Source organism: Siniperca chuatsi, linkage group LG4 (assembly GCF_020085105.1).
Source record: "Siniperca chuatsi isolate FFG_IHB_CAS linkage group LG4, ASM2008510v1, whole genome shotgun sequence".
Classification (NCBI taxonomy): domain Eukaryota; kingdom Metazoa; phylum Chordata; class Actinopteri; order Centrarchiformes; family Sinipercidae; genus Siniperca; species Siniperca chuatsi.
This window is the reverse complement of record NC_058045.1, coordinates 2,738,728-2,752,468: the sequence shown is the minus strand read 5'-3', so window position 1 is coordinate 2,752,468 and position 13,741 is coordinate 2,738,728. Positions and strand designations below refer to the sequence as shown.

Here is a 13,741-nt window from a genome sequence, read left to right as displayed (position 1 = left end):
ATTCCAGGAGAAAGTGAGAGAACAATGGCCAGCTGATCCTTTTATTGACCTGGTGACATCACAGGTCACAGGTCACACTGACAAGAGTTCATACACAGGTGTGAATTGAGTGTGAATTAACACTACAATTACTATTCTACTATAATAAAAAAAAATTAAAAATTCTACGTGGTCTTTGCATTGTGACTCCCTCTCTCAAAACCTAACATGGCAGCGGCAGATGGCCGCCCACCATTGAGTCTGGTTCTGTCCAAGGTTTCTGCCTGTTAAAAGGAAGTTTTTTCTTGCCACTGTCGCCAAATGCTTGCTCATGGTGGGATTTGTTGGGTCTCTGTAATTAATATTATAAAGAGTATGGTCTAGACCTGCTCTGTAGGAAAAGCGCAATGAGATAACTTCTGTTATGAATTGGCGCTATATAAATAAAATTGAATTCAATTAAATTAAATTCCTGGAGGATTGTGGGAAACTGAGTTCAATGGCTCAGTTTCATAATAAAAAGTTCAGTTACAGTATTGGCCTCAAAAAAGTGCTGGCTGCTCAGGAGGTCTGAGAAATTCCTTGGGGATGTCATTGATGCACTGCTGTGTCCACAGATCCTGCCAAAGTCGAGGCTGACAGCAAAATGACCACTGCAGATCTAATGGAGCCTGATGGAGTCACTCTGTCTCAGTCTTGTGTCGGATTATTTCTAGAAACGGTGCACTATTACCAGCACTTTGTGCCCAGTTACTCCACCATAGCAAGACCTCTCTTTGACCTCTTGGCTGGCTAGAAGCAGAGACGCAAGGGAAGACCATGCACAAAGTTGACATCTGCTGACTGGACGCCTGATCACCATCAGGCTTTTGGGGATTTCAGTAGTTTGGGCCCAACCCAGACTTCACACACCCATTTGTATTGTCCACTGACGCCTCCTTGGATGGGTTAGGAGGGGTTCTTTCGCAGGTTCAGGGGGTTGAATGTGTGGCCTGGCATTAAACTGGTCTGTGTGTGACAAGTTTAGTCATGGACCATGTCTTCACTGTGTGGACAAATAACCCCCTCACACACATCATGACAAAACCATAGCTGGATGCATGCGAACAGCGTTGGGTAGTGAAGTTGGTGTCCTATGTATTCGATATCAAGCACATCCCCGGCTCCAAGAACATTGTTGCGGACACACTGAGCCGCCGGCCATTTATGAAGTCAGTTGCTGGAAAGAGGTTGCTTCGATACCCTTACCTTACCTGTCCTTGTGGACACAATCCCTGTCTCTTCTGACTCTGTCCAGGAAGCCTTCAGACAATCAAACAACAATCAAAATGGCTGTGACAGTGGAGTTGGGGAAGTGTCTGAATGTGTCAAGAACCGGTCCTTCTCCAAAGAGGAAGTCCCTGCCATCCTTGAGACGCACAACCTGTGGGAGTCTAGTGCTAGGACGTGAGCTGTTGATGTTCTCCAACAGCTTCTACAGCTTTGGGACAAGTACTTCTGCATTTATGGATTTCCTGAGAGGATCCACTCAGATCAGGGTGCCTCATTTGAAAGTCAACTGATACGTGAATTGTTGAAGGTTGCTGGTGTGAGGAAGTCCTGGACAACACTGTACCAATGGGCAATGGTTGCATGGAACGCTTCAACAGAACAGTGGGTAACATGATTCGAGTCCTCTCGCCTGATGTAAAGCATAATTGGGCCCAACACTTCCAGACCCTAACTTTCATGTATGACCGTACTGTACGTGAAACTACGTGCTACCCCCCCTTTCTGTATGTATGGTAGAGTTCCATGTGTTCCAGATGTGTCATGGTGGGCCACAGAGCCCCCCCGATCTTTATATGTTTCAGTATACCTGTTTCTCCTCGTGTGTTCTGGCTGTCCCCTGTCTGTGTGGATGTGTGTCTGTGTTCAGGCTGGCTCCCCGATCTCCCGGCTGCAGTTGATTACCGGCACACCTGTTCTGCATCATCATCAATTGCAGCAGTTTATCTACTGGGCTCATCCATGCTTCCGGCACCAGATCGTCCCTCCGTACATCCGTACGAGTATTCGTAACGGCTCCCGCAGCGCTTTATGTAAAAGTTTCGGTTTTGTTTCTTGCCGCAGTAGTAATCCGTTTGTCTTGCTTACAGACTCTCGCTCTGCCGGTGACCATTGCCTCAGTCTGCTCTTCCGATCATCTGGACCTCAACTACCACGCCACTCTCGCCATCCAGTTGGTCCCTGCCTCCGGACACTGCCGGTCAAACACACCACACGCCCGGCTCCAATGATCTTCCGCCTGGTCGGTTCTGCCTCCCCACTACGCTCGCCAGCACGGAGACAGCTCGCCTCGTCTCCGTCCAGAGTGCCGTCAGTCACATCTCCGACTCTGCCCAGTCGGATCCGCGGGGAGGCCACGGGTGACGCTGGATTCAGCATTTATCATTGTCTATAATTATCTGCACACTAAAGACCGTCACGTTCATCCAGCTTTCTCCTGTGAGTTCCTGCATTTGGGTTCTAGAAAATTGCCAACCCACGACAGAACGATCTGGCCAACATGGACCCAGCAGAACTCAGAGCAGATGAACTACGGGAATTAGTGTTGGACTTGTCTAGCCTGTTGGAGATTTGGGGAACAGCCAGCAGCGAGCATGCCAGGCTGACTGTCAAAGCTGCCGCGCGTTATGCTGTCTCCCGCACGCCCTGGTTGTGGGATGCTCTTCCTGAGTGGGCCCAGGGCTTTGTGTCTGCCCCCGGTTCCCGGCTTGACTCCCGACCCGCCAGTCGTCAGCCTTCCCCGCTGTCTAGCTGCTCGTCTTCCCCACCCTGTCCTCGCCTCCGCTGCTGGATCGCAGCCGCACCCTGTCCTCGCCTCCGCCGCTGGATCGCAGCCGCACCCTGTCCTCGCCTCCGCCGCTGGATCGCAGCAGCCTTCGCTCCCTGGACTCTCCGCCGGACCTCAGCAGCCCCCTGGAGCCCCTGCTGGATCGCTGCCGACTCGTTTCCCGGCTGGATCGCAGCAGCTCCTTACTCCCAGGCCTGAGGTTCCGAAGATGGCGCTATGTCCGGAGGTCCAGTCACCAGCGCCATGTCCTGCTGTCCCGGCGCCATGTCACGATTCCCCGACCAAGTCCTATGGTCCAGTTGCCGGTCCCATGTCCTGCTGCCACGCCGGCTCCAGTCCCTGCTGGGTCGCAGCAGCCCCTTGTTCCATTCCCTGCTGGATCGCAGCAGCCCCTTGTTCCATTCCCTGCTGGATCGCAGCAGCCCCTTGTTCCATTCCCTGCTGGATCGCAGCAGCCCCTTGCTCCAGTCCCTGCTGAGCCACAGCAGCTCCCTGGACTCTCTGCCGGACCTCAGCAGTTCCCTGAACTCTCTGCTGGATCGCAGCTGACTCCTTTCCCGGCTGGATGGCAGCAGCTCCTTACTCCCAGGCCTGAGGTTCGGAAGACGTCGCCATGTCCAGAGGTCCAGTCGCCAGCGCCCTGTCCTGCTGCTTTGAAGCTGGTGCCATGTCCTGTCGTCCTGGCGCCATGTTACGATTCCCAGACACCGGCACAAAGTCCTGTTGTCCAGTTGCCGGTCCCATGCCCTGCTGCCATGCCGGTTCCAGTCCCTGCTGGGTCGCAGCAGCCCCTTGCTCCAGGTCCTGCTGGGTCGCAGCAGCCCCTTGCTCCAGGCCCTGCTGGATTGCAGCAGCCCCTGGTTCCAGGCCCTGCTGGATCGCAGCAGCTCTTTGCTTCAGTCCCTGCTGGATCGCAGCAGCTCTTTGCTTCAGTCCCTGCTGAATCACAGCAGCTCCTTGGTCCGGAGCCGTCTCCCCGTCTTGCTGACCAGACGCCGGCTCCAGGTCCAGCCTCCTCGGCGCCCTGCCTTGACGTCCCACCGTCGCCGGCTCCATGTCCAGCCGCCTCGCCACCGGCTCCTGGCCCTGCCGCTTCGGCGCCATGCCTTGATGTCCCACTGTCGTCGGCTCCCTGTCCCGAGGCCCAGCCACCGGCTCCCTGTCCCGAGGCCCAGCCGCCGGCTCCCTGTCCCGAGGACCAGTCGTCGGCTCCCTGTCCCGAGGCCCAGCCGCCGGCTCCCTGTCCCGAGGACCAGTCGTCGGCTCCAGGTCCAGCCGCCTTGTCGCTAGCTCCCGGCCCTGCCGCCTCGGCGCCCTGCCTTGATGTCCTGCCGTCGCCGGCTACCCACTCTGATGTCTCGTTGCCAGTCCCCGGCCCCGCTGAACTGCCATTGGTCCCTGAGCGGATGGGCAGGCCTCCAGAAAGGGCCAGTCCTCGCCATTGGCCTCCAGAGACTCTCGGGCTTTGCTGCCAGCCTCCCGGAGGGTTCAGCGTCCGCCGCCGGCCTCCAGAAGGGTTCCGTCTTCGCCGCCGGCCTCCAGAAGGGCTCCGTCTTCGCCGCCGGCCTCCAGAAGGGCTCCGTGTTCGTCGACGGACCTCAAGTGACTCTCCGTGTTCGTCGCCGGTCTCCAGAAGGGCTCCGTCTTCGTCGCCGGCCTCCAGAAGGGCTCTGTGTTCGCCGCGGGCCTCCTGTGACACTCAGTGTTCGCCGCCGGTCTTCTGTCTGGTCTTTGGATGGTGTCAGTTTCCATCACAGACCTTGGGAGATCAGCTCCGAGGTCCCCAGCTCTGCGCCTGTCCAGCCCCCGGGCCGTCCGCCCCAAGTCTCCCACCTGGCCCGGGATCGTCTCGTCTCCGTCCAGAGTGCCGTCAGTCACATCTCCGACTCTGCCCAGTCGGATCCGCGGGGAGGCCACGGGTGACGCCGGATTCAGCATTTATCATTGTCTATAATTATCTGCACAATAAAGACCGTCACGTTCATCCAGCCTTCTCCTGTGAGTTCCTGCATTTGGGTTCTAGAAAATTGCCAACCCACGACAAGATGTTCTTTTCAAGAATATCCTAAGATCCAGAGATCAGCAGTCAGCTACGTGGTGTCTCAAGGGATGGCCATGGTTATTGCTCAAGTACATGTTGACAAGGAGCAGAGTCCTCACTCTGAAATCTATGACAGCAAAAGGGAAGTCCATCACTGCAGGTGACTGAGTCCTGGTCTCAAACAAATGTGACAGAGGGAAATGGAAGACAGCAGACCGATGGGAGCCCATGATATACACTGTCGCGAATGTGAATGCCTCCACTCACACAAATCAGATCAGGAATCTGTGGTCAGGAGAGAGTCGTGCACCGTAACCTGCTGATGCTTGTTAATGTCTTACCTGTGGATGTGGACAGTTTGTCAGATCGCACCTTTGTGTCCTCCTGTGGGAATGAGTCAGATGATGTCACTGAGGCAGATGGATTGATGTCTGTTGTGGAAGAGGAATTTGCTGAGAGCAGAACTCAAGAGAGGTCGGCAATCTGAAGAATGCATGTGTGGATAACCATGCAGGGCATGTTTCGCCTGGCCTTCAGGATGAGCCTGAGCATGCAGGTAGTTTGCAGCCTCAGTCACAGACAGAGATGAGCTCTGGACACAGCTGCACTCATACCTCTTCAGCTGACACTGCACATAAACACTTCGTACATTCTGTCCATTCAGACAGTACACACCAAGAACACCCTCCATTCACTCTGATTCAAGCACCATACACAGAGTCAGAACTCGTGTTGGATGCACAGTGAAGCCAGTTAACCATCTGCTGCATGTGATGTTCAATCAAGGTGTTGTTGGTGATGCCAGTCAACTCACTGACTAAGTCAGTGTTTCAAGTATTCCAGTGAAGCAATGGTTTTCACATGTAGTTTGATTTAAGTGTATTCTTTGGAATGTCATTGCATCACCATGAATGAGTCCAAGTCCAGGTGTAGGGACCTGTTTGTATGTAGGGGACAAGGTTTGTGTGGGGTGTAGAGTGCATCCTACTTCCAGAAGCTATTAGAGTTAGGCGCCACTCTCTTTCCACTTCATTCTTTTGGGGATACTTTTCAAGTTGGAGTGTTTATGTGACAATGTCAAGTTAGAACAGAGTTAGGAATAACCTCCATCATGAATTTCTACAAAACTGATATGCTTGTCCAACATCAACTTATCTCGAGTAAGTTCAAAAATATTACTTTACAAAAAATATTACTTACTACTTGTATTATTATACCGTATTATTATCATCAACCGGTAAACCCACTTTGTACTTTACACTTATGTTAATTTTAACAAAAGAGTTTCCCCTCGGGATCAATGAAGTATTTCTGATTCTGATTCTGATTAACATGTGCCAACACTAACAAAGTGTTAACATCAAACAAATTTGGTCCTTCATATTTTCAGTTTTTAATGTTTCTGTTGTAGAATTTTGATCTTCTGTGAAGAAAACACGGCTTAAACTAATGTTGTGTCCGAAATCATCATCTCAAGTAACACGTGCCATCACTACTAAAGTGATAAAAGAAAGTAAAATCAAACAACTTCATTTATATTCACCTATTTTTTGTTCTTATACAGTACATGTTCTTCATATTCATCCAGATTTTAGTGTTAATAATGCAGAAATCTGTTTCTAAGAGCTTTTGGGAAGGAATTACAGCTTTAACATCACAAATGTTTTTAATGTTCCTATTGTAGAATTTTGATCTTCTGTGAAGAAAACACGGCATAAACTCATGGAAAGAAAGACAGCTTTAACATCACAAAGAGGTCACAACTAATGTGCTGTCTACAGACAATGTTGTCCTTCATATTTTTAATTTTTAATGTTTCTATTGTAGAATTGTGATCTTCTGTGAAGACGGCTTAAACTAATGTTGTGTCCTAAATCAACTTATCTCAAGTAGAGTAAGTTCAAAACTAACACCTGCCATCACTAACAAGGTGTTAAACCTTTCACCTACGCAACATTGCAAAATTCAGGCACATCTTGTCTCAAAATGATGCCGAAAAACTAGTGCATGCATTTGTTACTTCTAGGTTGGACTATTGCAATTCCTTATTATCAGGCTGCCCGAATAAGTTCCTTAAGACTCTTCAGTTGATCCAGAATGCTGCGGTACGTATACTGACAAGAACTAGGAAAAGAGATCATATTTCTCCAATATTAGCTTCTCTGCACTTGCTCCCTGTAAAATCCAGAATAGAATTTAAAATCCTTCTCCTCACCTTCAAAGCTCTTATTGGTCAGGCACCATCGTATCTTAAAGATCTCATAATACCTTATTACCCGACTAGTGCGCATGCGCCAACATGCATGCTGCCTGTTGCCGTAACTCCGTCAAAGAGTTTCCACTCGGTGATCAATAAAGTATTTCTGATTCTGATTCTGATAGAACACTGCTCTCCCAGGATGCAGGGTTACTTGTGGTTCCTAAAGTTTCCAAAAGTAGAATGGGAGCCAGAGCCTTCAGTTATGAAACTCCTCTCCTGTGGAATCAGGTCCCAGTTTGGGTTCGGGAGGCAGACACTATCTTCACATTTAAGAGTAGGCTTAAGACTTTCCTCTTTGATAAAGCTTATAGTTAGGGCTGGCTCAGGTGAGCCCTGAACCATCCCTTAGTTATGCTGCTATAGGCCTAGACTGCCAGGAGACTTCCCATGATGCACCTCTTTCCTCTCTACATCTCCATCTGTATGCATTATTATCACATTACTGCATGTTACTAACTCGACATCTTCTCTCTCCCATAGTTCTGTGCCTTCTGGTTTCTCTCCTCTCTCCTTCTGTCATTTTCAGCAGGTATTTCTGCCTCTGGAGCTGCAGAGACTGCAGCTGTGGTTGTGGGCCACCTGCTGCCCCTGTGTTCCTGCTCGAACAACTGCTGCTACAGTTGTTGTTATTGGCTCTGTTACTAATACTGACATAATTTTTCCTATAGCTGTCATTCCTATTATTATTATTATTATTATATTAATATTAACACTACAAATTCCAGGTGGTATTTGCATTATGCCTCCCTTTCTCCCACCCCCCCCTTTCCCAAAACCTCTCTCTCTCTCTTTCTCTCAAAACATAACACGGCAGCGGCGGATGGCCACCCACCATTGAGTCTGGTTCTGTCCAAGGTTTCTGCCTCTTAAAGGAAGTTTTTCTTGTCACTGTCGCCAAATGCTTGCTCAAGGTGGAATTTGTTGGGTCTCTGTAAATAATATTATAAAGAGTACAGTCTAGACCTGCTCTATAGGAAAAGTGCTATGAGATAACTTCTGTTATTAATTGGTGCTATATAAATTAATAAATTGAATTGAAATTGAATTAAAAAACAGTAAAATCGCAAAAATTTGGTCTTTATATTGTTTGTGTTTATACAGTACATGTTCTTCATATTCATCCTGTTTTTAGTGTTTACAAATCTGTTTTAAGAGGTTTTGGGATGGAATGACAGCTTAACTTCACAAAGCGGCAAATCTTTCTAATGTAGAATTTCGACCATCTATGAAGAAAACACATGTAAATTTGTTACAGTGTCCGATATGAACTTATCTCAGTGTCAAGATGAACACTAAGAAAGTTTTTAAGGAAATTATATCAGTCATCTTTTGTCTTCATATTAATTCAGTTTTTTGTCGTTATAAAGTACATGTTCTTCATATTAATCATGTTTTTAGTGTTTATAATGTAGATATCAAATCTATTTCTAAGAGCTTTTGGGAAGGAATGACAGCTTTAACATCACAAAGGGGTCAAATGAATGTGTCTAATCTGTCTAATGCACAATTATGACCTTCTGAGATGAAAACACAGCTGAAAGTATTACAGTGTCCGACATCAACTTATCTCAAGGAGAGTAAGTTCAACAAAAACATGTGCCATCACTAAACAAAGTGTTAAAAGACAGTAAGATCAAACAACTTTGGTATTTATATTCACCTATTTTTTGTTTTTATACAGTACATGTGCTTCATATTCATCATGTTTTTAGTGTTTATAATGTAGATATCAAATCTATTTCTAAGAGCTTTTGGGAAGGAATGACAGCTTTAACATCACAAAGGGGTCAAATTAATGTGTCTTATCTGTCTAATGCACAATTATGACCTTCTGAGATGAAAACACAGCTGAAAGTATTACAGTGTCCGACATCAACTTATCTCAAGGAGAGTAAGTTCAACAAAAACATGTGCCATCACTAAACAAATGTTAAAAGACAGTAAGATCAAACAACTTTGGTATTTATATTCACCTATTTTTTTGTTTTTATACAGTACATGTTCTTCATATTCATCCTTTTTTTAGTGTTTACAAATCTGTAAGATCAACCTGTCTCAAGGAGAGTAAATAACAAGAGTTTCCCCTCAGTGATCAATAAAGTATTTCTGATTCTGATTCTGATTCAGATTAAAAACCTAAACGTGTCATCACTAACAAAGTGTTAAACAAAATAAAATCTAAAAAGGCCAAAGTTGTTTAACTTTGGTCTTTTTACATGTTCTTCATATTCATCCTGATTTTAGCATTGTGCAACATGTGCTGTCTACAGACAATGTTGTCCCTCATATTTTCAGTTTTTAGTGTTTCTATTGTAGAATTTTGATCATCTGTGAAGGAGACACGGCTTAAACTAATGTAGTGTTTAAACTAAGATCAACCTATCTCAAGGAGAGTAAGTTAAAAACTAACACGTGCCATCATTATCAAAGTGTTAAACGAAGTGAAATCAAAGAACTTTGGTCTCTAAATTCATCTATTTTTTGTGTTTAAACATCCTGTTTTGAGTGTTTATAATCTGTACATCTGTTTCTAGAACATTTAGGAAGCAATTACAGCTTTAACATCAGAAAGGGGTCAAATTAACGTTTGTAATCTTTCTAATGTAGAATTTTGATCTTCTGAGAAGAAAACACAGCTTAAATTATTAGAGTGTCTGACATCAACTTATCTCAAGGAGAATGAGTTCAAAACTAACACGTGCCATCACTAATAAAGTGTTAAAAGATAATAAAATCAAACAACTTTGGTATTTATGTTCACATATTTTTTTGTTTTTATTCAGTACCTGTTCTTCATAATCATGCTGAATTTAGTGTTAATAATGCAGAAATTTATTTCTAAGAGTTTTTGGGAAGGAATTACAGCTTTAACATCACTAAGGGGCCTGTCATCGCGTTCGTTTATTTGCAAAAGACAAGTCTGGAGAGAAGCTATTCCTTAACTTGGCATTTATTAAAGCATTGGAGGATCAAAAGCATCTTGTACAAGGATCTTTTCTATTCAGAAAACCACAGTCAGCAAGCTGTTAATCTGTAGCCATCATCCTAAAAAAGAATGCTATTCTTAACATTACACAGAGTTTTAAATGAGAACGTACAATTATCTGATAGGTTTCTACAGAGGTGGGGAAGAGCTATGGTTTAGACTTAGCTCTCCCTTCAGTGTTGCACAGGCTGGCCTCTTGGCACACGATTCCACCCTTCGTGTGGAGACAGCGCCCTAGTGGAGGAATCCTACACTTCCTCTGTTTGTAAGTTGCTAAAGTCTCTGCATCGTTCCCCAAAACTGATACTTTTCCTCTCATGGTCATTACAATACATACTGTCATCAGTACACGATGTTCTTTCTGCTATCCCTGTTTCATTGTATAAATGTAAGCCTGTTTGCAAAAGCTCAACTTTTCCCTGCAGTCAGCAAGTCTGCAGGACAACACTTTGAATTGTTAAGCCTCATGCCCTGTGTGTGTTTATGTGTGTACAAAAGTTTGTACAAATAGGCAAGCAACCTTCATTTAAATTATTAATTCTCACAAATCCCTTCTTTAACACCTTTTAAGGTGTAAACTGAATCAAAATGGTGCAACTACACACTACAACCCCCTTCCCCGTCTAAGAAACAAGCAATGGAAACAATTAACTAAACTAAACATTAAACTAATGTAGAATTCTGACCTTCTGAGAAGAAACTAGAGCTTCTTCTCAGAAGGTACAACTAAACAACTTTGTTTTCTAAATTCGTCTATTTTTGTGTTTATTCATCCTGTTTTTAGTATACATAATGCAGAAATCGGATTTTAAGAGCTTTTGGGAATGAATTACAGCTTTATCATCGTTAAGGTACCACAACTAACGTTTCTCACCGGCAGAAGTAGGAAATCAACATGTGCTGTCTACAGTTAATGTTGTCTTTCATATTTCCAGTTTTATTGTTTCTATTGTAGAATTTTGATCTCCTGTGAAAAAAACACGGCTTAAACTAATGTTTAACTTATCTCAAGGAGAGTGAGTTAAAAACTAACATGGGCCATCACTTACAAAGTGTTATAGAATGTACAATTAAACAACTTTGGTCTCTAAATTCATCTAGTTTATGGTTTTTATTCATTCTGTATTGAGTGTTTATAATACAAAAAATCTGTTTCTAAGAGCATTTGGGAAGCAATTACAGGTTTAACATCAGAAAGGGGTCGAAACAAACATGCAGAATTTCGATCTTAAAAGAGATTAACATCAAACAACTGTATTCTCTAAATTCATCATTCATTATGTGTTGTAGTGTAAATAATGCAGAAATCTCTTTCTAAGAGCTTTTGTTAAGGAATTGCAGCTTTATCATCACTAAAGGACCACAACTAACGTTTCTCACCGACTGAAGTAGAAAATCAACATATGCTGTCTACAGACAATGTTGTCTTTCATATCGTCAGTTGTATTGTTTCTATTGTAGAATTTCGATCTTTTGTGAAGAAAACACTTTTAAAACTAATGTAATATCAAAATTAATTTATCTCAAGGAGAGTGAGTTCAAAACTAACGTGCTATCACTTACAAAATGTAAATAGAAAATAAAATCAAACAACTTCGGTCTCTAAATTCTTGGTTTTTATTCATTCTGTATTGAGTGTTTATAATGCAAAAATATGTTTCAGAGCATTTGGGAAGCAACTACAGAAAGGGGTCGAAACTAACGTTTCTAGTGTTTCTAATGCAGAATGTCTATCCTAAAAGACAGTAAAATCAAACAACTTTAGGATTTATATTCAATTATTTTTTGTTTTTATACAAAAAGTTCTTCATATTCTTCCTAATTTTAGATTTTATAATTTTATAATTGTTTCTATTGTTGATTTTCGATCGTCTTGTGAAGAAAACACTTATAAAACTAATGTAGTGTCCGAAATCAAATTATCTTAAGGAGAATGAGGTCAAGACTAACGTGCTATCACTAACAAAGTGTAAATAGAAAGTAAAATCAAACAACGTTGGTCTCTAAACTCATCTAGTTTAATGTGTTTATTCATTCTGTATTGTGTGTATATAATGCAAAAAATCTGTTTCTGGTTTTCCCAAAATCTGCTTTGGCAAGGATCATCAGAAAGTGGTCTAACGTCTCCAATGTTTCTAATGCATAATTTCTATTTAAAAAGACAGTAAAATCAAACAACTTCAGAATTTATATTCAAGTCTTATTTGTTATTATACAGTACATGTTCTTCATGATTTTCGCATCATATTTTCTGTTTAATTGTTTTTATTGTAGACTTTTGATCTTCTGTGAAGAAAACACGGCTTAAACTAATGTAGTGTCCGAAATCAACTTATCTTAAGGAGAATGAGTTCAAAACTAACGTGCTATCACTTACAAAGTGTAAATAGAAAGTAAAATCAAACAACGTTGGTCTCTAAATTCATCTAGTTGATGGTGTTTATTCATTCTGTATTGAGTGTTTATAATGCAAAAAATCTGTTTCTAAGGGCATTTGGGAAGGAACTACAGCTTTATCATCAGGAATGGGTCAAATTAACGTCTCCAATGTATTTAATGCAGAATATCGATCTTAAATGAGAGTAACACCAAACAACGTTTTTCTTTAAATTCATCTAGGTTGTGTGTTTATTCATCCTATCTGTAGTGTAAATAATGCAGAAACCTGTTTCTAAGAGCTATTGGGAATGAATTACAGCTTTACCATCACTAAGGGACTACAACTAACGTTTCTCACCAACAGAAGTAGAAAATCAACATGTGCTGTCTACAGACAATGTTGTCTTTCATATTTGCAGTTTTATTGTTTCTATTGTTGATTTTCGATCGTCTTGTGAAGAAAACACTTGTAAAACTAATGTAGTGTCCGAAATCAACTTATCTTAAGGAAAATGATTCAAAACTAACGTGCTATCACTAACAAAGTGTAAATTGAAAGTAAAATCAAACAAAGTTGGTCTCTAAACTCATCTAGTTTAATGTGTTTATTCATTCTGTATTGTGTGTATATAATGCAACAAATCTGTTTCTGGTTTTCCCAAAATCTACTTTTGGCAAGGAACTACAGCTTTATCATCAGGAAGGGGTCAAATTAACGTCTCCAATGTTTCTAATGCAGAATGTCGATCTTAAAAGACAGTTAAATCAAAGAACTTCAGAATTTATATTCAAGTCTTATTTGTTATTATACAGTACATGTTCTTCATATTCTTCCTGATTTTAGCATCATATTTTCGGTTTAATTGTTTTAATTGTAGACTTTTGATCTTCTGTGAAGAAAACACGGCTTAAACTAATGTAGTGTCCGAAATCAACTTATCTTAAGGAGAATGAGTTCAAAACTAACGTGCTATCACTTACAAAGTGTAAATAGAAAGTAAAATCAAACAACGTTGGTCTGTAAATTCATCTAGTTGATGGTGTTTATTCATCCTGTATTGAGTGTTTATAATGCAAAAAATCTGTTTCTAAGAGCATTTGGGAAGGAACTACAGCTTTATCATCAGGAATGGGTCAAATTCACGTCTCCAATGCTTCTAATGCAGAACATCGATTTAAAAAGACAGTAAAATCAAACAACTTCAGAATTTATATTCAAGTCTTATTTGTTATTATACAGTACATGTTCTTCATATTCTA

The 13,741-nt window shown here is 42.8% G+C and overlaps 1 protein-coding gene across 1 annotated transcript; it reads left to right on the top strand.

The window, feature by feature from the left end:
• The first annotated feature begins 486 nt into the window (after positions 1 to 486).
• Positions 487 to 2,872, top strand: LOC122874975. The gene is made up of 2 exons (XM_044193590.1): positions 487 to 2,024; positions 2,118 to 2,872. The coding sequence occupies exons 1-2, from the start codon at positions 1,712 to 1,714 to the stop codon at positions 2,420 to 2,422; spliced, it is 618 nt and encodes a 205-aa protein (XP_044049525.1). The 5' UTR covers positions 487 to 1,711; the 3' UTR covers positions 2,423 to 2,872.
• Positions 2,873 to 13,741: the final 10,869 nt, after the last annotated feature.

Coding starts and splice junctions, on each gene's coding strand:
- LOC122874975 (XM_044193590.1), top strand. CDS start 1,712: ATGACCGTACTGTACGTGAAACTACGTGCTACCCCCCCTTTCTGTATG. Junction 2,025..2,117: donor GATCGTCCCTCCGTACATCC/GTACGAGTATTC, acceptor TCTTGCTTACAG/ACTCTCGCTCTGCCGGTGAC.